The 27,695-nt window shown below is 37.6% G+C and overlaps 1 protein-coding gene across 3 annotated transcripts in view; it reads left to right on the plus strand.

The window, feature by feature from the left end:
• timeout (circadian regulator timeout) overlaps positions 1–27,695 on the plus strand; it is a 1,048,389-nt gene that overhangs the window by 581,351 nt on the left and 439,343 nt on the right. For all 3 annotated transcript variants that reach the window (XM_081749081.1, XM_081749078.1, XM_081749079.1), the window contains exons 17-18: positions 5,704–5,784; positions 9,293–9,365. In XM_081749081.1, the coding sequence (XP_081605207.1) occupies positions 5,704–5,784; positions 9,293–9,365 (154 nt within the window). The remainder of the gene's footprint in view (positions 1–5,703; positions 5,785–9,292; positions 9,366–27,695) is intronic.

Genomic DNA, 27,695 nt, shown 5'->3' on the forward strand with positions numbered 1-27,695 from the left:
TGAAAATAAATCAACAGCTTGCGCAATCTGGTGTAGAGATAGCAATGGAAAAAGACTTTTTGCACAGAAGAATCTTAAAGAAAAAGAAAATGCCAGGAGTGCAGATGAACTGGAAAAGAACTTAAATATAAGTGAAAATGATTTATTCAGAATAAAAAAACTTCAACGAAAATTCTGAATACAGCTGTTACATGTGTCAGTGATAGATTTCAGCAGCCGAAAGAATTCCAAATATTGGAACCTAAGGACTTTTCAGAAATCAAGAAGAATGGTGTATCTGCAAGAGCTTTCAGAGTTCTTCCGAAAAAAAAACTAAATATAAAACAGGAGAAAATATACAAAGAGCTCCAGCAGTTCTCTGTCGTGTATTTCCCTGTCATAAAACGTTCTCGTTTTTGATGTTCCTGAAGAGAATGATGCCCCTGAATCCGTAGAAGATGATGATGATTATGCATCTGAGCATGCTATGGAAGATGGAACATCTTTGGACGGGATTCACGGTAAGTGATAATGATGCTGCAAACACCTTGTATAAAAATTGTTTGTCATGTGCAGGGAAAATTTTGCACCAATTTCCGTCAGTCTAGTTGCTTTAATAATTTATACATTGTATACAAACATGCGTTGTCTCTACCATGCACACAAGTGACATGTGGAAGGTGCTTCTCAAAGTTAAAGTTAGAGTAAACAAATCTCAGAGCTAGTTTGTGTGAAGACATTTGGACACATTTTTGCTAATGAATATGGAAAGAGACATGTTAAATTTAGTGTCTGTGAACGAAGTTATTCAGAAACTCCGCGATTTATAAGCTGAACTGCAAAGAATCTTAACTTTTTAAAATTATTAGTTGTTTCGTGGTTCAGCAGTGTTTATCATTTTCAGTAAAACTGTCGTGTTCATTCCACAGTCAAAAGTTATTATTAGTTGTTTAGTGTTACAATTTTTAGTAAGCTGCCCTGTTCATTCCATAGTAAAAGTTATTCGCTATTATTTTTTTTAGTGTTTCAGCTACTATACAGAGTGTCTCAAAAGTCCCGTGACATACGGTAACTCTCTTATTATCAGAGTTACAACAAAATATAGGCGGGGAAACGGTCCCCAAATATGATGTTTTCAATCTAAAGTGAAAGAATTTTTCAAATCGGACAAGCCGTTTGGGCTGTACACTCTATATGCGCCCAATGTTACATGAAAATGCAACGTTACCATTTACCCGGACCCACAACATAAATGAATGAAGTTGCTGTCTATTAAAAACATTATATTTGTAGGCGGTTTCCTCTCTTACATTTTGTTGTAACTCTGATAACAACAGAGTTATCCATGTCAGGGGACTTTTTAGACACCCCGTGTGGCAATGCAATAATAATTATAAAATATTCTCTTGAAAGTTTGTTTCTGGAAATTCTGTGCTTGCTGTGTCATCAAATTTTCACCGACCAATGATAAATTATAGCTTGCAAAAACTATCAAGTAACAACCAATTTACAACTGCACAACGCGATGGCTCATCGCAGATGTTGATTGTACGCAGTGGCGCAACCAGGATTTTATTTCGGGAGGGGCCAAGAATATCCAGTACAGTAGTCTGCAAACGACGTGCTGCACCATTTGATGTGGACAAAATTGAAATTTTGAATTCTCCTCATTACAAGCAATTTAGTTATCCTTATTATTAACATGCTAAAAAACCTTAAAATGAAAATTCCAATTCACAAATTCCCTATTATTAACGGTTACAAGTTTTAAAATTTGCGCTATAATAAATATTTTGAACATCTTTATTTTTGCATAAAATGACACACTCTTTACTAACGTTTATTACTCTAAGAAATTAATGTAGGGGTTTTCACTGGGTATTTCTCCTTTCGTACAGTGCTTTGACTTAATTCAATATTCATTTATGCTTTGATCTATTTTGAAATTTCACCAAAATTTGTCTGCAACGCTGCTGTATAAGATAGATCAGGTTTGCTTCGGAGAGGGCATGGGCCCCCGAGTTCATAGCTCGTTGCGCCACTGATTGTACGTTATTTTAGAAATTGGTGTTATAGTCTGAGCTCCCTCCACAGTAACCGCGGCCTAGGCCCTAATACACCCAGTCCGCCTATGACGGGAGTGCAAGCAACCTTTCATGAAGAACGACTTGTTAGCGATTGTTCCAAAACAATCAACAAGCAAACAAACTAATATTATCATTCAAATTTCCTATTTGTTATTAATAACCACAGATATATTTCCTTCATTTGCATAAACACTTCATCTTACTAAGGAAACACAATCCTCTTTTGCATGATTGATCTCCACTCTTGCTTTGATCTCAAGCTTTTTACACGTGGAACCGTATTTACCGGGCCCTTTGGACGCGGGGTCTTTCTGACTTGTGCCTTTTTGACGCAGGGCCCTTTTGAGTCGCACCCAGTTGACGCCTGGCCGTTTTGACCCGTGCCCTATTGTAATGGTGCTCCTTTTGATCAGGGCCCGTTTGACGAAGTTTCTTGTTGACTCTTTCCCTTTTGTCGCAGAACCCTTTGTATCCGGACCCTTTTGACGCAGCGTCCTTATAACTCGGCTCCTTTTGTTGCAGATCCTTTTTAACCCGGGCCCTTTTAACGCAGAGCCATTTTGTCGCGGAGACCTTTTTACCTAGGCCCTTTCGACGCGGGGCTGTTTTGACTCGGGCATTTTGTAGCGGGCCCCCTTTTGACTCGGACCCGTTTGACGCAGGGCCCTTTTGACTCGTATCCTTTTGTCGTGGTACTCTTTTGACCCAGGCCCTTTTCATGACGAGCGTTTTGATTCGGCCCCTTTTGACTCGGGTCCTTTTGTTGCGTAGATCTTTTGACCCAGGCCCTTTTGATAGGGGGCCATTTGACTCGGGTCCTTTTGTAGCGGGGCTTTTTTTCACTCGGGCCCGTTCGACGCAGAGCCCTTGCGACTCGAGCCCCTTTGTACTGGGAACGTTTGACTCGGGCCCTATTGATGAGGGGTGTTTTGATTCGGGTCCGTTTGACGCGGGGCATTCTGACTCGGGTCATTTTGTCGTGGGACCCTTTTGACACGGGCTCTTTAAATGAAGGGCGTTTTGATTCGGGTCTTTTTGACTCAAACCCTTTTATTGCGGAGAGGTTTTGACCCGGGCAATTTTGACTCGGGCCATTTTGACTCGGGCCCTCTTGTACGCGGCACCTTTTGACACGGGTTCATTTGAGGCAGGTCTCTTTTGACTCGGGCTCTATTGTCGTGGGACCCTTTTGACGCGGAGCTTTTGATTCTTGCCCTTTTGACTCCTACCCTTTTCTTGCAGAGAAGTTTGTCCCAAGCCCTTTTTTCGCGGGTCCCTTTCGACTCGTGCCCTTTGTAGAGGGGCCACTTTTGACTTCTGCTCTTTTCTTGTGGAGATCTTTTGACCCGGGCCCATTTGACGTGGGAAAGTTTTGACTCGGGCTCTTTTGTAGCGGGACTCTTTTTATCCTGGCCATTTTCATGAGGGGCGTTTCGTTTCGGCCCTTTTTGACTCGGGTCCTTTTGTTGCGGAGACCTTTTGAACCGGGCCCGTTTGACGCAGGTCGCTTGGGACTCAAGCCCTTTTGTCGTGGGACCCTTTTGACTCGGGTCCTTTTAATGAAAGGCGTTTTGACTCGTGCCCATTTTTGCGGATACCTTTTGAACAGGGCCCTTTTGATGCCGAGCCATTTGACTCAGGCCATTTTGCAGCGATGCCCCTTTTTGACCCGGGGCCTTTTGACTCGGGTTATTTTGTCGTGGGTCTCTTTTGACCCGGGCTCTTTTTATGAGGGCCGTTTTGATTCGGCCCCTTTTGACTCGGGCCCTTTTGTTGCGGAGGCCTTTTAGCCTGGGCCGTTTGACTCGGGTTCTTTTGTAGCAGGGCTCTTTTTCAGCCGGGCTCGTTTGAAGCAAGTACCTTTTTACTCGGGCCCTTTTGTCATGGACCCTTTTGATGAGGGTCGTTTTTATTCGGGCAATTTTGACTCCTGCCCTTTTGTTTCGGAAACCTTTTGACTCGAGCACTTTTGTTGCGGAGTCATTGTGGTCTGGCTTTTTTAAAACATGGTCCATTTTGACTCGGGCCCTTTTGACTTGGGCCCTTTTGTTGCGGAGACGTTTCGACCTGGGTCCTTTTCACATGGGCCATTTTGACTCGGGCCCCTTTGTAGCGGGGCCTCTTTCAACCCGGGTCCGTTTGAAGCAGGGCCGTTTTGACTCGGGTCCTTTTGTTGCGGGCCATATTGACTCTGGCCTTTCGGTCTTTTCCCTTTTGTCAGGCCCTTGACATGGAACCGTATATATAACGCAGCAGCTGAAATACCTGGGGCAGGGGGCCTGGGGGAGTATGAGTAAATCGAAGGTAGATCGATCCAGGGCGCAGTAAAATTAATCACATCACTGTTCATATCAATTTATTTTTTCTTTCGACATATCTGGAGATCAGTGTTCTGACTAATAGCCTACAGCGGCGAAAGACGATATACGTTATCAGTGTTATGACTGTTAACGTAATATATATAGGGAATAAAACGAAAAACTCTATATCGGTCTCTCCCCCCCCCCCCCCCCCCCGTTAGAAAAAATCCTGCGGGCGTTAGTGATTATGATGTTGCTTAGTTACTGTATTATATTATTCTATACACGGAAAAAATACTTATGTGTTTTATATAATAATAAGAACCTGATCTACATTTATTACGGCCCTTGCTTTACGACAACGAAACATATTCATGTTCAGCGTAATCAGTTTCCATTCACAAATAATTACAGTGAGGCGAATGAAATAATTCAAGCCCGAACATGTCGTAGTAAATTCCTGAAGAGTGAAAAGCGCTAGTAGCAGTTGTTAGCAGTTTTTAACTTAACATATAAGACAATAATTTGAAAAACTGAGAATACAAATCTTTTCAGAGATGACAGTGCACTGATGCTTTAAATCTATGCCCTTACTCCCTATACCTACGTTATTTCCCTAGTCAAAATAAAAACTCTTCAAAATTAATCAAAATTTCTTATGCAACCATCCCTTCCTTAGAGTACTGCGGTGTCACATACCCGTCACGGCGATGTAAAGGCACTTTTGGCGACGAGGATACATACAGTAGACCGTACCAGTTACAAATATGTTTATAATAAAACGTTGTGTATCCGACAAACTCATTAATAGTCTAAAAAGGAGTTGTAAGCCCCCATACTAAAAAGTTGTTTGCACTGTGTACGATGGCTCATTGGTAGATTGCTCATCTCTGGTACAGTCCGCAGCAGAAAACCTGCAACATGAGCATGTAAGTTTATTGTGAAATTACGCCTAACAGCGCAGGGAATCAAAATAACGTCTAAGTGGCACGAATCACGCAAAGAGAAACCTCGGCGTCCTCCCTGCACACTTATTTTGAGGCAAAAGACTTCGTCGTTTCACAATAAACTTACATGCTTATGTCGCAGTTTTTTTCTGCGGACTGTACAAGAGGCGTCTGGTTCGCCATCATGCTATGTGAAATTTCTGTTCGACAATTTCGTGTCCGTGGGTTTTCTCCCGTTCCCTTCCACATTCTTATTCTACTAATTATTTGATAATGATTCACTTTAATAATTATCCGCCTCCTTGAGTCTACAGGACGTAACAGTGGGATATGAAACTAGAAAGTTAATTTCATTTCGTTTGAACTCATATCTTCCTGTTTTTATTTCAGATCCAGCTGCTTTAAACATACAGCAACGAAACGCTGCCGAGGAACAAGAAGTACCTCCGGAAGAGGAACTAGATGAAGACGGTAAGGATGTCTTCACCAATCTTTCTTTATTATAATAATGATATTTAGAAATCAATTACGAATTTCCTACTTTGGATGAATATTTAGATTACGTCTCAAAAGAGTGTATAATGCATATTTAATGAACTAAGGTAAGTTCCACATTGACCCAAAGGAGCGTGTAAGTAACATAGTAGTATGTGTTTGTTCAAAATACGAGTAACATGTGTCTTTTCAAAATTCGTAGATATTCTAACAGGTTTTTTTTTTTTTTTTTAAAGTCTATAAGGAATGCTATGGTCTACGAAGGTTTGTGTTGTTATGAACAAATTGAATGACATCAAGAATAGATTAACTTTGTACATCTGATGCTCATAATACAAAATATTTCAGAGTAACATGAATGTTTGATCGCACCCAGAAATTTTGGTTAGGAAGGTCCAACCTTTTGGGAAGAGGAGATCAGTGAGAACAAATTTTCATGCTGTATCAGTCATTTTCTTGTTAAACAAGTATTCTTTTATTGAGAAAGTGCAAATGTTCGTTGAGTTAGGAAGTTCTGGGGGAGGGTCCGGACACGATGGATCTTTCCCTCTCGTGGATGCGCCCCTGGCACAGACCATCATGCAAGGCAGTGGCGTATTTAGGGGGGCTTCCGGGCTTTAGTCCCCCACGAAACCTTACTTACTATAGTAAATTATATTAAATATCTTACAGAATTTTCACATTTTCAGGCAAAGCCCCCCCCCCCCGAAAGTTTGCAAAGCCCTCCCCGAAACAAAATCTTAAATACGCCACTGATGCAAGGCCACTCTCACGGTCCTATAGAAATCTAATGATAATTGAAGATATTTATTCTATTATTTTTTGAATATTATTTTTTTTCGGTAATTCGTTGCGTTTTAATGTTCATTTTTTTTAAATACACTTAAGTATAACTATAATTCGCACATAACGAAATCAATGACCAAAATAGAAAATAAATAAATGCCAATAAATTCGACATAGAGAAGAAGAGAAAGCAAGGAAACCAGCTGATTACCAAAAACATAAAAGAGACAAGAACACACACGATTTTTTTCTGGTAGTTCAACGATAATTTTTAAAGTATTGGAGGAAAAATTCTACCAACAAATCTAGGAAATTCAGTAATTTTGTGATTTAAAGTGTCATTACATCCACATATATTAGCAGAAACCGAATTACGTTATAAATTATATCCGAAGATATAGATACGTTCGGTGAGATTTATAAATATTAATATAGCTTGCTAAAGACAGGAGAGTCGCAGGATTCTCACATCATCATGATTTGATATTAAACAGAACTGTGCCAGTCTAACATTAACCAAATGTCCAAATCTCAGTTGATAATATGCAATGTTTTGATGTATTGAAGTCAACCGACAGTTACTTGGTTAGTTACGGTGGTTTTAAAAGGGTTTTATAGTTTCATATTAATGATACATATTAAGTAAAGGATAATAAATATAAGTAATATTAATGGTAATAGATAAGAGTACGTCTCTAAGGGAATAATTCTAGTTTGTTATTTTGTGAAACAAATGTTGATAGATATATATATAATCTGTATGAAATGCAATCTACATAACATAACAGAAAGAATATTCGTACTTAACGAGGGAACTTTCTTCTGATTCGTCTATGATTGTCAGGTATTGATTCGGGAATACATGGATCCATGCATTATCATTGACTTATAAATATACTTATGTCCAATTTCTATCTATATAAGCTAATTAAATCTAACTTCTAAATGCATCCGAAATTGTTACTTACCTTCAACCGAGTACTTATTTTCTGGTAAAATATCTGTCGGAGGATTTCCACATCGTCTTGTAGTTCACGTAACCACTTCGGAAAGCGGAAGACAGCAACATTTGAAAAAAAAAAATAGAAAAAATTGATTAGAATTCAAAAATTGTTGAAATGGTACTCGCCCGATTTGTGTATACCTCAATAGATGTTATAATATACAGGGTGTTTCAAAATAACACCGACAACGTTTGGAAGGTAATTCCTGACACCAAGATAAGACAAAAAGTATATACCAAGCTGGGTGCACAAATGCTTTCTTTCAAAGTTATAGGCTGCCGAAAACATGAAAAAATGAACTTTGAAGGTCCATAGCTAAAAAACCGTGAGATCTACAGTAGTAGGAACAGACTCAGTTCGGAATTAGTATGTGCCCTATTCAAATATCCAAGTTTCAGAATCCTGCGTAACTTCTTCAATAATTTGTATCGAGGTAGTTCGTGAGTACTTTCAAGTTATATGCCCGCAGCCAAACTCCCTCTATAAAAATTGTTGCGTGAGTACCTTAGGATTCTGAAACATGTATTTTTGGATAGCACACATATTAGTTTCTAAGTAAAGTCTTAACCCGACTATGGTAGGTCCCATAGTTTTGGAGCTATGGATCTTTGAAGTTGATTTCTTCATGTTCTTGGCAGCCTATAACTCCGAAAGGAAAAATGTGTGTACCTAGGTTGGTCTATACTTTTTGTCTTACCTTGGTAACAGGAATCACCTCCCAAACGTTGTCGGTGTTGTTTTGAAACACCCTGTATACGTTGATGTAACAAAATAAGATGTTTTCGATTGTTTTTTCTACATAGACTAGTACTTCATTACTGTTTTGACCGTATTTTTTGTTGTTTCGATGTTTTTACGGCTTTTGTGTACTTTTAGTCAAATTCTTCAACTTTTTGAGGCGAATTACACTGACAACGAATCGGGAACGCGTTGTCTACTGCATTAATTTTTCTGGAGCTGCTCACCAGAGGGCGACTCAAATTTTCATGGTTTAGATAGCTAAGATGTATCCGAGAGCGTATCTTTCTAGGGTAGAAGAGGAAATGAAATGAAAATATGTCACGTTCCTCACTGCACTCCGCCTGCAGAAGAATTGGATTGTAGGACATTGCCACCAGTACAGAAGAAATTTAAGTATATTTGTGTTACCAGAAAGGAAATTTCTCTCTTGCTTTTGCAGTTGGCATATTTTTTTTATAAGGTATTCAAGATCATGAGTAAAAGAAACGGTATGTGTGTCCTGTGAACTCTTACGTTTCTTTCAAAACACATTACTACTCCCTCCGCTAGGCTAGTGTCTACAGTGCGCGCGCATTGGTGCACCTGATTCCGGCTTCGAATCCCAGTGGTAGATACTTTTGTTTCGAATTTATATTGTAAAAATTTGAATGCATTACGATAGTTTAGATTCCACGTTAATCACTACGTCCACGTCTCTTAGAACATTTGTGCTTATAAGGAACGTTAAACTCTCAGTAACCAACCGGAACATTTTACTTTCCACTTTTACTTGCATAGTAATCAGCGAATTCAATTTATTAATACTTTAATTCCGCTCTGTCCTTAAAAGAGACAAAGCCTCATTTTCAAATAGAAGGTGTTGTTGTATATAATTATTTCAAGCAAAATCTAAATTAATTAAATTTAAATTCCGGAATTATTAACCATAATCATATCATGTGTGTTTATTTCAGACGATGAAGAAGCAGAGGCCACTAGAATAGCGGCTGTTGAACAGGATTTTAATTTCTTGGAGTTCGTCAGAAGGTGAGTAAAACCTCATTGATTTTAATGGAACCAGTTCTGGCGTTCTCTCTCTCTCTCGCTTTCTTTCTTTCTCTTTCTCTTCTTTCTTTCTTTCTCTCTCTCTCTTCTTTCTTTCTTTCTCTTTCTCTCTCTCTTCTTTCTCTCTCTATTTCTTTCCTTCCCTCTATCTCTCTCAGAACAGTGTCAATCACGTTTTCTCTTCTACTGCGAGAGAAGGAGCAAATGCCTAGTTTCCAACACAAGGAGTGACTGACATTTTCATTGTTTGATTTTCGCTGCTTCTAATGTAGGACATTTTCAAACAGTGAAACTTGTGAGTTTTCAGTGGGCTTTAACAAAACATTGACACAGCTTCCGCGCGTAGATGTAACATTTACAATAGCGTCAGATCCTCTGATATGAACTAAGCATAAGTGCAATAGGAACTTTAGTTCGTTTACTTTTCTCTGTTCAAGTGATACTTGTGAGTTGAAATTAAATCGGTTTGGGAAGTTGTTGTTTATCGGCAGTCGAACAGAAGTGAACTTTTATACAAAGTAACTATTTGGAAATCTACCTTTATTAAACATTTCTCATGTTTAGATGCAGATATAAGTAGTACGAAAGATCATCGGAAAACAGCTTTAAATCCAAAAATACATCATCACGATAGAAACTCTTCTAAGTCACACCAAAAGAGAGAAAAATGCTGAAACGTTACCTCAGTGCCTGAGCGTAAAGTTTCTCACGAAGTATGTATTATTAATAGTATTATTATTTAGTGAGGGATCATTCATAGGTATTCTGGATTTGATCCTTAAGACATTTTTGACCGTGATTTTACGTGGCATCGTCTATATCTACTTACTTTGATATGTATATATTGTAGTTTCCGAATTCTATAATTCGCATGGTAAAAGTTAGAATAAGCTTTTATAAGATTGCTCGCGTTACAGACTTACCAAGTTCAATGGTTTTGTGCGTATACAGGATGTTACATATATGTGTCAGAATATTTTGAGAACTGTTCTCACATCAAAATAAGAAAAAAAGTTCATATAGACCTGTGCTCAAAAGTTGATAGTTTCGGAGTTTTAGGGTGCCGAAGACATGAAACAAGTGAACTTTGTAAAAGTTAATAGCTCCACTACTATGGAACCTATCGCAGTCGGGTCAAGGCATCACTGACAAGGGAACATCTTACATTGATAGTATCATTGCACAATCAAACAATGGACAATCGATAAAGGGGTGAAGAAAAGTGAGAAATCCAATGTTTTACGGGCCGACACTCAGAAACACAGCAGATACTGAGGAAAGAAGAATCTAGAATCATGTAAATATAGCAATGCTAAATATACACTTACACAGAAAGAACTTCAAAATGAATAAGTAATAAAAAATAACATTTACACAACAGTATAGTAAGCAAACATTATGGCCATAGACATGCTCAATAATAATATATGTAATGCAATGTTGCCAACGGAGCACAAAGTGATGTTTTGTTTAATGACGCGGAACACAAATTATAACATCTAGAAAAATCTAATTATGAGTAGAATCATACCTGTGAAATCTTTATGTATAGTGTTGCCAACGTTTGAAGATAGGCCTATATGAGTTCCTATATGAATCTCGGATATAGAAGAGTACATACAGTACACGATTTCAACTAGTTGAAACCAAAATATGAGACCACAAACAAGAAAATAATCACTGAAGTACAAAAATTACCGACAAAGCACAGTGTCGAAGCATTTTTACCAAAGGAAAATGTCAGAATAGTACCAAAACACAGCACATAAGCTGAAATGATCCATGCCCTTGGATGACCAAGTGGTCCGCAAACGCTGGCAACACTGTACATCAAGACTTCACAGGTATGGTTCTACTCATAATTAGATTTTGCTAATAATTGTGTTCGTGTCATTTAACAAAACTTCGTTTTCTGTTAGGTTGGCAACACTGCATTACATATAATGCTATTGAGTATGTCTGTGGGTACAATGTTTGCATACTATACTGTTGTATAAATGTCATTTTGATTACTTTAATCATTTTGAAGTTCTTTCTATGTCAGTGTATATTATGCATTGCTATCTTCACATGATTCTATATCCTTCTTTCCTCTGGATCTTCTGTGTTTCTGGGTGTCGGCCCCTAAAACTTCGGATTTCTCATTTTTCTTCACCCCTCTATCGATTGCGCATTGTTTGATTGGGCAATGCTACTATCAATATAAGATGTTGCCTTGTGAGGAACTGGCATGTGAACTATCCAAATATATGCATGTTTAAGAATGCTTCAGTACTTGCACACCAATTTTTAGAGAGGTAAGTGGAGAGTGATCAAATACTCCCAAACAGCCTCTCTTAAAATGACTGTGCAAATACCAGAGGTTCTGAAAGATGAATACAGTGGAGTCTCGTTAATTCGAACTTGGATAATTCGAAATATTGAATAATTCGAACAGAAGTCCATTCCCCTTGAAAACTATATTGAAAACAATAGTAAAAAATCGTGGATAAATCGAACTTTTGAACCTATGTTTTGGATAATTCGAAGTAAATACAGTTCAAAATTTTTAATGTTGGACAGATGTAAACAGAGAAATAGAGTTTTAACGTGTTTTCAGTTATCCAGATGCAGCCATAGGGAAGAGTAATACAAAAGATAAAAGGAAAATCTATGTAATGATGAAGATGAAGGTGAGTTGGGGAAGAAGGAAAGATAGAGAACGTGTGCCAATCTCATCTTGTTTCAGAATTGGTTGAAAATTTAAGATGAATTATTGATAAAGTCAACCAAATGTTATTAATATCGTATTCCATGCAATACATGAAATTCAAGATTTATTGACCGTACAAAACCAATCAAATTTAAGCAAATGAGGTTTACGACTTCTTAAAAGTGAGAACATAATATTCAAATTGTTACTGGTGTTTAATTGTTTGGGCTATTTAATGTATGTTGTAGTCTTGTACGTAAATACATTTTCCATTGTACACGTAGTTTGAATTATGTGGAATCAATATCGTTTGTTAGTTTGCGGTATTCGATCACGCAAATAATAAGCTGCTTTAAACGTAAAGTCTACACTATATGAATATGTTTTTGATGCACAGTACTTTGGTTTGTTTGTTGTTATATATGTGAAAATGAATGTTGTTGGATAATAATTCGAATTTTGGATAATTCGAAGTTTTTTCGTGTTCCCTTGGATCTTCGAATTAAAAAGAGTCCACTGTATTTGGATAAGTCACATACTAGTTCCTCAGTAATGTCTTGACCCGACCACGATCAGTTCTATAGTAGTGGAACTAAAGTTCATTTTTTCACGTTTTCGGCACCCTATAACTACGAAATTATGCATTTCCGACCACAGGTCCATATGAACTTTATTTTGGTATGAGGAATCTATGACAAAATATTTGTAACACCCTGTATATGAGACATGATCTTATTATAAGACTGAACACTGACATAAGATATATTTTTACCCTTTTCAAACAAATCTGATTACCGTATTTGCTGGCGTGTAAGACGCAACTTTTTTTTTTAAATCTAACAAAATATTTTCACTGCGTATTACAACAAAATAGTTCATATTTTTAGAAATAAGAAAACGTTATGTTCTAGCCAGGAGACAATATGGGGTTAACAATGTGTAAATAAATGTAGAATTATACGACGTCTGAGAACGTCAATAGCGCATGCACATCCACAGAAATTCATAATACTGAAACGATAAATAAAGTGACTGTACCCAAACTGTATTTACTACGTCATTGAATTGAATGGAACTGGAATGCTTCTGTACACCGCAAAGGAGGAAGGAAGATATGAAGTAACACAGGAACAGAAAAATTTATTGATATCGAAATATCTAAAATGTCTGTATCTACTGTTTATAAGATGCATCTCACTTTTTTGAATTACTTTTAGAGCAGAAGGTGTGTCGTAGATGATTAAGTGGAACCGGACCGCATGAGGTCGTGCCGGGAATCGGACCCAGGTTTCCCACGGCGTAGGCTTCGTATTAGTACGTGTTTAAACTGGATTGGTGCAATTTGTATCTGGGTAAGCGTTCTAAATATGGACAATGGTTCAATGATAAAATCGTTCTAAATATGGACTCAAAAATGTTTAGGATGATCCGCGCCTTGAATGACGAAATATCGACAAATATCAACTGTTGATAGTTGATAAGACATGTAATCATGCAGCAGCTGTGAACCATGCCTCATATAAACAAAGAAAGATTTAGGGCAATTTTAACCAAGGAATTGAAAGTAAGTACAATGTGTGTTCTTTTGCAAAATGCTTCACATTTTTGACAGAACAGCATAAAGCTAACAGGATTTGATTGCTACTGCAGTAAGAGACAACAACTGCCTAAAGTGCATTGTGGCAGGTGATGAAACCTGGTATTCAACCGTTTCGTACGACGACTTCAAACTCATGAATTTGTTGCACGTTTACCCAGATACAAATTGCACCAATCCAGTTTCAGCAGACACTAATACGAAGCTTAGACAAAGGTCTTTCCAATATTGTCATACTTCGTTAACATTGTTACAGAGACTATTTTTTGTAAAGTTTCGGTTACTTTATGAGCGCACCTTATATTTCACCCAGTAACGTATGCAGAACTTCATCAAGGGGGGAGTTCAAACTCCCAAATTCATATCATTTCAGAATTTTTGTATACATATGTTAATTTCGTAATATCTTTTAAAGGAGGTTAAAATCTGGAATACCCTCTTGCGTACACCACTGATTGCACCTAATTAAACTTCTTTAAAATCCCATCTGGCCTCTGATAAACAAGAAATACTTAATCATATTTGCAGTAGTGGTAATACAGGCATAAATGTACCAAGTAGTTGACTTTGGAGCAACGTAGCCTAACATTTTAGTATTGTTTTCTAGGATACGTCATGACCATCCTACAATTTACCAATTGATATTCTCCAGTTGGCCTAGCTCATTTAGTGGATTATTCAGGCCTCAACCAAACTTGCTGAGGCTTAGTTTGAGTATCCGCCAAGAAATACTGATGTTTTTAGTACGTTGACAATTTATTGTTGATCCTCATGGCAAGATTTGGCGTGACACTTATATTGCTTTGTTGCTGAAGAAACGATCTATCGAATAGTGTAAAAAGCGATGACTCGTGTTTAGTGTAAATACAGTATATATGGCCTAATTTAATTTTATTAAGAAAATTTATTACACATCAAAAACATTATTTTTCGGCGTAATTTGTCCTGCCAATTGGAGATTGAAGTACTCTAGCATTTTGATCCTATTTTCGTTGCATTATAATCAAATAATTCCTGAGCTTATAGGCTTGAAATTTACGTATATTTTTCGTTGTGTGAGAAGGCATGAAAAACATTTAAAAATCTGATATGTTCTTGGTGGTGTTATTATTCTTGCCTATAATCACACCAATCCGTGGTTGGTAATCACCAACAATTTGTTCTTTTTTTCTTTCTTTCTTTTTTTAAGGTAGCATTAGTAACCTGGTACTTGACAGTCAAAGGTATGATCATCATGTGTCATATTGTGGATTTTTTTTTCTTCATGAAAATGAAACATCCCATTATAAATTCGTGCCGTGCTGAAGGTCTTTGTGAGTGACAGCCCCATTTATCTTTGTTGCTCCGATATAACGAGCTATTTTTCAACGCTCGCAGGGATGTTCAAAGACTAACTGATGATATGACAAAAGATGGCACAATATTCTGCTACTACAACAACAATTAATGTTGATTTTTTTCTAAAGCTCTGTATTATTCAGAGCTTTCAATACATGCATCATTTGTCTTTGTATGACTGATGCAGAAAGATCAAATTTGGGAACAGGAGAGAAAGCTGATCCTTTTGTTACCTAACCAGAATGCAGATTTATTGTTGATCCTCATTCTAATTAATCGAAGGTCTTTTTTTTCTTCTTTCTTTTAACTTTCCAGGCATATCCTGTTTGATTGTTTGATGCTTTGACTTTCTCCGGTAGACATGTAGTAAAATGTTTGACTTGTAGTATATCACTATGGTCGGGGGTTGGGGATAATGTGTTTTTTGATTGCTCAGTTTATTACTTTTTATAGTATAGTAGAGTTCGAAGAAAGGCGACAAATTATTGTGTTGATGTTTGCGTGAATAATAATAATAATAATAATAATAATAATAATAAATATACTACAAACTTAATAACAATAAATATTATCACATCACAAACTTACTTGGCCGGAAATCGAACCAGGACCCCCACGTACCAGAGGTAGGCACTCTACCACTGAGCCACCTAGATTAAACCATCCACCTTTCCCTAGATTAAAACCATCCACCATAAGATTGAAATTACGCCCTTGCTTGGCAAAGATATGAATTCTACCAGTGAACTACTATGTTATCCAACCAACGCCTACGTATTCAAATTTAGATCTTGAAAATGCAAAAAATTTAAGTATATATTATCTGATTTGTTCCTTAATTCGATAAGTTTGATTCAGTATTTGCATCTTTCAAGTACTATATTTAAATTTGGGACTGAAAAATTATGGATGGTGTTCTATTATCAAATATTATAGGATAGAACATACAAAATTGAAAGACTCGTGTATATTTCATACATATTATATAGCCCGCATACATATTTAAAATGAAAATCATTGTTGACATTATTATTCAATTTCCATGATTGCTGTGCGTTCGTTTCAACTACATTTAAATTAATTAGGTATCGATGTAGCAGTCCAGCTGGAAAATTTCCACTTGGTGTTGTAGCGCATTACAAATATTTGCAGAAAATTAAGGACGGTATTGAATTATCTCCGTAAACATTTTCTGCTTTAAAAGTTGACAGTTATTACAATGAAATTGACGCACTGAGCCTCGATGGTAGTGAGAAGAGTGAGGAAATCAAATGTTTCAAATGTTCTTTGTAGTGAGCAGTTATGGTCTTCTTCTTTTTTTCCATTATGTCTTTCTGAACAACGATCTTTTTATTCCGTTATCTATTGTTTGTGTTGTCCCAATTTTCGGCTTTTCGTGCATGTTGTTAGGAATTTGTGTAACTTAATTCAACAACCACAAGTTAACTGAGTACACAATGTATTGTAACAAATAGCCCTATTGCAATTTGTGCAATATAACTATCTAGTCTATATAGAAATTTTCCAGCTCTTATTTGCATAGTGCAGCAACTAGGAAACAGGACTTTTTTTTTTTTTTTTGCTATGAATTTAACTTTTTGTTCAGAGATTTGTCACAGTGGTGAATCTTGCGTATGGCCGTGGGAGCTTGAGTAGAAATTTGAGATGTTGAAAAATGTTTGTAGGGACAATTTTCTGTCCCATTGCCTTGTTTTTGAATCACATAAATAGTACAGTGCTGTTAAGGAGTCTGTGAAAGATTACGGGTGTACAGGCGCAAGCAAATTCATCAACTATTGTGCTTTCGGACACCTCAAGCGGCACCTGTTCCATAGTCGAGTCCGCACCTTCACTGGCCTGTGGAAAGCATATAAAGAGGATTGGGATGCAGTACCCATGGTCTAGGCGCAATGTAGACTCCTGCAATGAAAGCTCCGATCTGTGACAATAGTCAGTAGAGGTGGCTTCCAAATCCAACACAACCTAAGGGGGAAACATGGCATTTCTACGTAAGTCACACATTCAAATTCTGCTCAATATAAATGAATCAACCTCGATACCTCGCACGTTAAAGGTACTATCCCAGCATTAGCATAAATACTAAATAGAAACTTGGAAATTGCTTACAAGGGCAGTAGGTGAGTTCGCTACGAAAATGAATGGAACAGATTAGTGATTCCATATAACAAATGACGCTGTAAAGTTCTGTCGCTTTTTTGTGGAGGTCTATGTTCCATTGACCCTCACACTGTGACTTGAATGCGAATGGAGATAAGGCGAAGGTCAGTTGTTGGTGTGGGTATATCCAACATACTGCCTGGTTGTGGTAGATCAGTTACCGCGAACTTGCGTAAGGACAGAGTGAACATGGGACCTCCACAGAGCGCCATAAGGGCGTGTATACTGTACGAGTTCAAACTGGGGTCAAACGCTGTTGCAGCGGGGCGGAAGATATGTCAGGCCTTTGGTGAGGATGATGTGACTACGCAGAAAGTGCGGCGGTGGTTTAACAAGTTTATGGACAGTGACGAAACACCCGTTGACGCACCACGTGTCGGAAGACCAACACATGTACAAAATGAAGATCTTCTGGTAGCAATTGAGGCGGACAGTTGCCAGACATGTGAGAAACTGGGACTACAATTCAGTGTGAGTGAAGAGTCCATTTGGCAGCACCTCCATCAACTTGGGAAGCACTACATTTTGGGTCGATGGGTCCCACATGATTTGACTCCGGGCCAGAAGGCAACGCGAGTAGACACCTGTGTTTCTTTGCTATCTCGTCTGAGAATTGAGCTATTTCTGGACAGAGTGTTGACATATGATGAAAAATGGGCCCTATACGAAGCTCCATGGCGCCATCATCATTGGTTAGCATTCCATGAACCGGTTCCAAAACAGCCGAAACCAGCACTGCACCAGAAGGTCCTCCAGAATGTTCAGTCTACTGCTCGCGGTATCGTGCATCGGGAACTACTACTAGCTGGTCAGAGCATCAATGCAACTGTGTACTGTCAACAATTGAGCCATGTTCAAGAAAAACTCAAAACTCTTTAGCTAGCACTTCTGAATCGCAAAGGAGTCCTCCCGTTACAAGACAACCTTAAACCCCACCGGTATACCATTCTACGCCTTGGATGAGAAACATTATTTTATGCGCCACACTCCTCGGACATTGCATCATTCAACTATCACCTATTCCATTCCTTGGAAAACCATCTTAGAGTACGCCTGTTTAAATCCCTAGTAGAGGTGCAAAATGCAGTTCATACCTTCGTTGCTTCACGGACCACCAAGCTCTACCGCGATGGAATACGTGGGCTTCCAGAACGTTGACAGAAGCTCGTCAATGCTGATGGGACTATTTTTGATCTTCCTTGTACGTCTTAGGTGACATTGATGTTCGAAGGTGATGGGTGAAAAGGCGACAACTTTCTTCGTTACCTTTATATGTGTGAATGAAAAGTTTATCTTTATTGGATTTCTGAGAAAATTACTCTCAAACACTTGTCGCAACTGTGGTGGAATACATTGTTAGATCCTGTTCGAATCTCCTATTAAATTCAAATTTAATTTTGGCTATGAAAACTGTATTAATTGTAATACCATATTTTATTACAATATCTTTGTATTTTATACAATATCTTTGGTGCAAAGACAACTAGAAACCTTTATCAATATATATAATCCCCATCAGTTCCTTCATTAGTTACTTCTGTCTACCATTTATTTCATTGAATCTGTAGGCTATATAAAGAATTAATTTCATTTAATCTTTGCGAGTGCTATGCAATCTTTCATACATTGTTACTTTTAGGTATCAACTTACTGCAGCGTATTTCAAAGGATCCAAATACGGTGCTGTTTCTTTTGTACCAGTATTTTTCATCTATTAGATCGTTGTTTGTAAAGAGTAGTCTTTATATGAGCTACCTCCGCGCTATCTAAAATCACGCTTTCAGAGACATTATTCTAGAAGATTGTAACATGACTACACTGATCGGAGGTAACGAAAAAAAAAAATGGAAAGAATGGAATCTTTTACCCTATAATCACAATGCGTAGGAAGTAGTCGTATTGCTCTGGGTTACATCCTGTATCAGTATGCAACCCGTCGGAATGTAATGTGCCAAGGAAATGTATAGCTCACAGGCACTGACTTCATATACAAGAAGGATCAACCTAGAAGTTCCATTGCACGTTCTGTAGATTATTTTGAACCTCTGTCACAAGGTCTCAATTAATGTTTACCCTTATGTTTACATGAAGCGTGTGTGTCATTGTTAGGAGAAGACAACAATAGATACAAACTGCTTCTTAACAATGCTTTTTTTTTTTAAGCATATACAGCACATAGAGTTAAATAAACAATCTTTCGAAATAAATTTGACTTTGTGTTGCAGGTTTATATTTTTGTATAGGATTTGCGACAGCAAGGGCAACGGAAATTATTTTTATTTGTTGTACTGTTTTACGTGGACATTAAATAATAAAGAATAAATATTTTTGTATATAACAAGCAGATATGGTAATGAAAAACGGAATAGAGGAGAAGTAATAATATTTGTTTTAAAGAAAAGTGCAATAAATATGTCTTTCTGCAGGTTATCCAAGACCGTAGTTAGTTTTTGAATGTGTCCAAATAGAGCTTTGTATTAAGTCTTGAATCCACAATGCGGTCACGAAACGGGGAATTCGCATTACACAGCCCATAAAGTCAACCTATATTTTGAAACCTCTCCATTGATTTCTGTCCTTAGCCAGATGGATCAATTTCGTACTGTGTATTATTTCTGCGAGATCCATCTTAATATTGTCCTCCCATCTACGTCTAGGTCTACCTAATGGACGTTTTCCGATTGGATTTCCAGTTAAAACTTTTGAAAGCGTTTCTAGTTTTTTTTTTTCCGCGTTCTGGCCACATGGCCTGCTCACCTGGTCCTCCTAGACTTCATGACCTTATCATTGTTTGGTAAACTATATAAACTATGCAGTTCTTCGTTATGAAGTTTCTGCCATTCCCCATTCCCGTTCCTCTTCAGTCCGAATATTCGTCTCAGGATCTTGTTCTCAAATACTTTCAGTCTGCGTTCTTCCCTCATATTAAGAGACCCTGGGTTTCGCAACCATATAGCATAACAGGCACGATTATTGTTTTATGCATATATTTTAAGCTTCAAATTCTTTGACAGAATTCGTGACGACAACTGAATAATAACGCAAATTTCCTGCTTTCAGTCGACATGTAATTTCTTCGTGAATATGTTTTTGGTATGTTAACATTGATCCTAGATATTTGAAAGTATCTACTTCGTCGAAAGTATTCTATGATATTTTGACGCATTGATAATTTGTAGAATTACGATGGTGGCGAATTTCTATGTATTTAATTCGCAGCAAACCTATATTTTATTAAAGGAAAACATAGTAACTTAATTTATCACAAGGATTAATTTTGTGATGCAAATGCTGGATTAGAATGTTGCTAAATCTTGTCTGATCCAGTTTATTATTCCATTTTTTCAAAGTTGTTAACCGAACACTACTTTTCTTTCGCTATTTTAGTGAGAAATAAAGAGAAAGTACCAAAAGAATATTTCTGGCTCAGTGCTGTGAAATAACATTGTGAATGTGTCATTTATGACCTCTTTATCTCACAGCTGAAAATCGAAAAAGATTATACCACTAAAGTGCTATGTTTTCACTAGTTATCTGATTTCCTAAGTGTAGGCAGAGGTCTAGCATTTCGAGAGCCCATTGCCGTATAATGTAGAGCTATAGATGATCTCTTTGTTATCAATTCTACAACCACTCTCCGGTAATATGATATTTATTTCTTAGTAATTTTTTTTATGTGTTTTGAGAATTAAAAGTCACCTAAAGGTAAAGTTAGGTTTTCGAGGGAACCCAACTATATGTAAGACCGAAAGAGAACTCTTCCATCATAAAAGAAATAATTACTATGTTATGCTGTTTTATCTTAAAAATAACTCACTTTGGTAATAAATTATGACCATAGATGCTTCGCAGTTTGCGTTGCAATTTTTCTTTTACATCACAGTGCTGTGACTCTGATAGAAGCTTGTTGTTTCAGCGTATTCTTTAAATAGGTAGCACTAAATTCTGTAACACTAATATTTTATTCATGATAAAGCCTTTCAAATTTGTGATTCCATATAACAAGATAGGAATATTATAGAGAATATGGTAGAGTTTAATAAGAAGTGTAGTTAATGGAAGCTTCTTCACTTAGTATCTCTCTGACGAATAATGTTACCCATGAGACTAGAGTGGAAGCTGTCTCGTCTCGAAAAGGTGAGAAAGTTCTTTCTCGTCTCGAAACGTATATTGTTTCTATCTTTGTCTCGTGTCATCTTGTAGGCAACACTACCGATGAAGACAGAATACTTGAAGTTCTGCTAAGCAGATAGAAAGTTGAGCCATCACACATGGGAATTGTTTTCTTTCACTTCCAGTTTTATTACATGGGGTTTCCATGTATAATAATAATAATTTATTTATTTATTTATTTATTTGTACTTTACACCCAAAGGCAATTACAAAAGTACAAAGTTTATACATCATTATCAAAGGATATGCAACCCAACTCCAAATATGGAACTGGCATTGCTAACACGAAATAGTACTATAAATCATTTTTCTCTTTAAATATGCTGTACAAAAAAAATGTACAATTTATCATTTAGTAATTGAAAACACTTTCGCTTAAAGGTCTTAAATTCATACTGAAATAAATCCAATCCCATAGACTCAATTTTGTTACCTGCATCACATAATTTACACAGTAGCGAATTCCTGTTCACATTTATTCTGTTTTCAGGCATATAAAAAACATGTCTACCTCTCAGATTTTGCCGAGGACAATAAAATGGTAATCTACTTATTAAGAATACGTTATCTTCCTTGTTATCGATTAATAAAATATAAAATAATATAATACAGTTTTCTGTATAAAAAGCATAAGATTCTTTAATAACTAAGAAAAATAGGCGTCCCAAGGTCCAGGCAGCTTAGGGAAGGATACCCACAGAATTCCACGCAAACTAGTTGGGGTGGATTTAGAATTCTTTATCCTCCAAACAAGCCAAGAGAGGTTTGAAAATCCACAGAGCCCCATGCAAGCTAGGCGGTTGCGGTTAGGAATCCCACAGACCTCCAGGTAAGCTAAGTGGAGTGGATTCAGGGGTCCTTAGAGCTCCAGGCAAGCTAGGTGGTTGCGGTTAGGAATCCCACAGAGCTCCAGGTAAGCTAAGTAGAGTGGATTCAGGGGTCCTTAGAGCTCCAGGCAAGCTAAGTGGTTGCGGTTAGGAATCCCACAGAGCTCCAGGTAAGCTAAGAGAAGTGGATTCAGGGGTCCTTAGAGCTCCAGGCAACCTAAGTGGTTGCGGTTAGGAATCCCACAGAGCTCCAGGTAAGCTAAGAGGAGTGGATTCAGGGGTCCTTAGAGCTCCAGGCAAGCTAGGTGGTTGCGGTTAGGAATCCCACAGACCTCCAGGTAAGCTAAGTGGAGTGGATTCAGGGGTCCTTAGAGCTCCAAGCAAGCTAGGTGGTTGCGGTTAGGAATCCCACAGAGCTCCAGGTAAGCTAAGAGGAGTGGATTCAGGGGTCCTTATAGCTCCAGGCAAGCGAAGAGAGGAATTTGAAGAGTCGAAGTCTGATGCCAGATGTAGTGTTCCTGTTGATTTTATAGCAGCTCCAGTGTAGCGGTGGCGCTGGTGTTCCTGTCGTCTGCCTTTAGTAGTTTGTAGTAGGAACGCACATGGTGTTGTTTGCAAATACACGCACATGTTGAACGTTTGTAAATAGAACCATGTGCGGGATATTATAGCACGTTTGTGAACAGGGATTACTACTTGCTCACCTCAAGCCCTCAGCTCGTCCGCAAATTACCTGCACCCTAGCGACAGCGACTTGTGTCATGTAAGAGGAGGCTCATCTAGAGACAACTATTAGACTGTGTATGATAACTATTAGGAATTAGCGTTTCTCACAGATTAAGGCATCTTTATTTTCTAATTAATATCTAAATAACTTCATCTAGATGTTTATGCAACCCCTAACTCTGAAATGCTATGTGGTTTGTAAATTAGCATTACTCGCAGATTGATATGTTTTTGTAATTGAAATAGGTTTTTATGTAGTATAGCATTAGAATTTTGAGAAATTACAAAAAATGCGTACAACTCCGTTAATATTACTTTATCTCATTAACTATAATTTATACTGTCGCCTTGCTATTGTCATGAAATCGTGACAATAGCTATTGTCATGCTATTGTCGTGACTTTCTGTTTAACGTCCCACGATTATGTTCCTTAGGCTAAGGGAGACGGATGATTAAGGCAAGTGAAGGATGATTAGAAAAATTGGTGGAATGATAATGGAAGGAAACAGGAGTACCCCGAGAAACTTGACGGAACTAATGTCGTAATAAAAGACTTAATGAAGGTATATTTTAGTTTTAGTTTCACTTTATAGGATTTTCACCAAACTGGAAAATTGAAAAACTTGGAAAAGTCAGGGAATTTTAAGTATAGATTTTTATTTCTTAGAACCCTTTTCCCATTTTCCTTACTCAGGTTATTTGGTAGGGGATATTTTATTAAATGAATTAGTTTGTTTTGCAAAACTACCTTCACATATGCTATTTACGTATATGTACGTGCTTAATAGATGAGGAATTCTATGAGTAGTTGCTTTTTTACGTTGTGTATAGACCTGGAAATTTTAAAATCGTGAGCTGTAAAAGTTAGGGAAATCGTGCCCGCCAAATAAATGTTGTCTTATATGTAGAGGTCTTGTTCTTGTTGGCTACTAACTACTTAGTTTTTAACGGCATAAAATTATTTATCGTCGATTAACTCTAAAACTATGCACGAGGATTGACCTTCAGGTATGTCATTTTGTTCTGTTCGATGAGATCTACATTTGGTATGTCTTAGCGTTTTTTTTTTTTTTTTTTTTTTTTGTTTTGTTTTTTTTTTTTTTTTTTTTTTTCGTATATGGTAATACTATTTTAAAGTTAATGGAGGTTAGAAGAGCTAATGCTAGTTCTGCTAGTAATGACGAAGGCTTTCGAAAGAATACATTCAGAATTATGTTATGAAATCAAACCACGTGTATGTGTGTGTGTGTGTTACAACCATATGTGTCTCATTCAGGAAAAAGATAAAGTATCCTACGATCTTATACAACCATTCTTTCGAGAATTTAAGGATTGTCGATTCCAGCGAAATTTCGATTTATCAGAGAGAGAGAGGAAAAAAAGTGTGGGTTTGTTCCTCGAAATGGTGCTAGGCTAGCTTTTTTTTATTTATTTAATTTTTTTAGCCTTTCTTTCTTTTTAATGTTTCTCCTTAAACATCCTTTGTGTGTGTCATACGAGAGCAAATGATGCCTTCTGTACCCTTTGCTCAAAGGAACAGTCAGTCCATAAGAACCGAATAAGAAATGGAAGAGCTTTTGTTTGGGATTCGGAGGAATTTCGCATTCGATTGGCTACAGAAATTGTGGTATTATTTCTCTCGGAAGACTTTTCACTTGCGCGTGCGGGAGGCAAACGGATGCACTCGGCACTCAAGACAGACATTGACAAATGATTGAGCTGCCTTCGTTTGACAACAGGGAACGCCGTTGTTACTTTCCCTGGCCCCCTTCCCTTCTTCAGTTTCGCCCACTTTCACTGTAATTGGAAATGTTTCTTAAAAAAATATTTTTTTGTGTGTGTTCTTTCATTTTTCCTTTCTTTTGTAGACAGAAGAAAGTTGTTGTGTATGTATCGCGCGTCGGCTGCTGATGTCGGACTTTAAGACTGTTACAATTCAAAGTTCCTTCGTGACGCAATCCTTACAGCTCGTATTGTGACCTTCTTCCGGTTATCCATGTGTAGTGAATAGTTTTTATGCAGTCACCGAGAATATGTATTGCCCATTCTATCTATTTTATATTCTCCCTAAAAACTTTTTTCGCTACCTAAATCACTGTCATCTAACTTCTAAAAGAAATGAACGTGCTTTGAGAGTTTTCTGTTACAATTCAACAGAATGCGCTTGTGTCCATGTACTTTATTCGAATGAGTTTTAAGTTTGTCCAGTCTAGTTTTGTTTGTTTAAATTCAAATACCAACTTGACCTAAATCCCTTACTCAACAGTGTGCTTATCTTCTTTTAATTAGGTAGTATTTACGTAACAAGAATACCACGTTGAGGGATTATGTTGATGTTTTAATAACCGCAATGATTCGTAGAGCCTGAACTCTACTCCAATCATAGAACTGGTTTGCCTCACGTCTGATGCATCGGATCAATTCGGTACGATTCGTGAAGCCGGTTTCCGAACACAGTTTAGAAAACGGAAAACTGCAGAAGTGCACCAACAACGTTGCCGAACTTAGAAGACATGGCAAACAAGCAAGAGGAAAAAAAAAACACTTAAAGAGCTGTAACCCAAACCCAAAAATTATTCGAATTAAACGGTAACAATAATAATAGCAAAAATATAAAACAATAAAAACAAAAATGAACAAAACGAAACTTAGTGGCAATCAGTCAACACTGCACCCCCAGAAAATGTTCTCTGTATAACGCGAGAGACGAGACTGGCAAAATGTCATGGATGAAAGTTGACGACTGGAATACGCCCTCACAGTCTATTGCGTGCTGAAACTGGTAGATCTAGGTCAAACTTCGTATAGACCAGGGGTAAAAGTGGATCCGAAAAGGAAGGGGGACGCATGACGTCACACCGTCTCTCATGCCTATTTTTGCTCATTGTAATTTTTTAGACGGTGAGGGGACACCACAAAATATTCTCTCAAAGCGCGGGGACGGCCTCCGCCCACATTCCCCCTCACTTTTACCCCCTGCTGTAGACTTAATAAACACGAGAGTATTTGCAAAAGTTTCGGTGTCAGCACCGAAATATCACGTCAATGGTAATAAGCTGTTCATGGCGTGTAGTGTTGTATTGAAAAAATAATGTAAAATATGAGTTTCAATTATCTAGCTGCGCCAGTTCCTAAAATCTAGGCTATAGGGTGGGTGCTAAATCTTGTCGAAGCGCCAGTTCCTAAAATCTAGGCTATAGGGTGGGTGCTCAATCTTGTCGAAGCGCTAGGTCCTAAAATTTAGGCTATAGGGTGCGTGCTAAATCTTGTCGAAGCGCCATTTCCTAAAATTTAGGCTATAGGGTGCGTGCTAAATCTTGTCGAAGCGCCATTTCCTAAAATTTAGGCTATAGGGTGGGTGCTAAATCTTGTCGAAGCCACATTCTTTCATTGCAGTTCAGTGATCCTAGAATACGCGACAAAACGTACTAGCGACAAAACGTACCACCGACAAAACGTACCACTTACCCTGAGGGCTGCTTGTGAAGGGTTTTCTAAAATCACTTTAAATAATGGCAAGCGACAAAACGTACCACTTGCCTGGAGGGCTACTTGCGAAGAGTCTTCCAATCAGCCATCAAATAATGTCAGGCGACAAAACGTACCACTTGATAGGACGGTATATAAGTATATATATATATCGGCCAAAATAAGAAGGGGCCAGGGTAAGTTGAACAGATTGGTGCTGAGAAAAGTACCGATGCAAGACCAAGACTACGACTAAGGCTAAGACTAAGACCATGCCTGCAAGATTCTCACAACACCAAGACCATACCTGCAAAATTCTCGCCAGACCAAGACCAGCAAGAATTTTGCATATGCAATATTTGAATATTTGCTGATTTCCATCACACTTTATCCAGGCTTTGGACCAGGGACGGATAGGCATTATTAAAAGGGCGCGGGCGCTTTCTCCCACAAGGGCTACCAGCATCTCAATGTCACAAATCAAGTTGCACAGTTTTCTTTCTACAGTAAGTCAATAGTATTGACAATTGACAATTAAAACCTGATATTCTTTCATCAGTATATTATTCTAAATTGTTCAAAATATTATATGAAGTTCAAGGAGAACGTATACTATATTACAAAATTAGCAGATGTTTTAGTGTACTAGTTTTTGATGCTACTGTATCTATCACTTTTGCATTCGAAATATTTTTTAACAAATCTTTTTCAATAGACATCAACATAAATGTTTTCAAATGTTCCTGAGACATGGTACTCGTTAGCCTATTTTTAATGCATTTTTGTTTATTTCAGTTTTGAAAAATTTCTTTCACATGTTACCTGAGTTATGGACAAGTCAATAAAAATTTGTATGCTGGAAACCTGGATAAGTATTACTGCAAAATTTACAATTCTGCAAAATTAAAAAGCAGCACATTGGACAATTTTGCATTCGCTTTCCTTGTAAACAGATGTATTTTCTCCTAATTCTGTATCACTTGCACCATCAGCACAGTCATTTTTTCTCGGTTGTGCTCGTCATCAAAACTGACTTTCAAGGATATCCACGTCCTTCAAAAGTCCAAGAGAATACATTTATAGTATCCTTGGAAATTCTTAACTGAAGTTTTTCAGAAAATATGTAAGTTTAACGAAAGGCACGTCTGGAAGTTCTGTTACTTTACTTGGTTGAAGTGTCTAGGGTCCAAATAATCCATAAAGTTCATTGCTTCTTGAATCTTGAAGAAATACTCAAAACTACCATGTCCAATATTGTGTTGAATGCTTCGATGCAGTACCTGGTCATTGGATAGAAGCAGCTTCATCTTCA

The sequence above is a fragment of the Thermobia domestica genome, chromosome 2, assembly GCF_964235325.1.
Source record: "Thermobia domestica chromosome 2, izTheDome1.hap1.1, whole genome shotgun sequence".
NCBI classification, from domain to species: Eukaryota; Metazoa; Arthropoda; class Insecta; order Zygentoma; family Lepismatidae; genus Thermobia; species Thermobia domestica.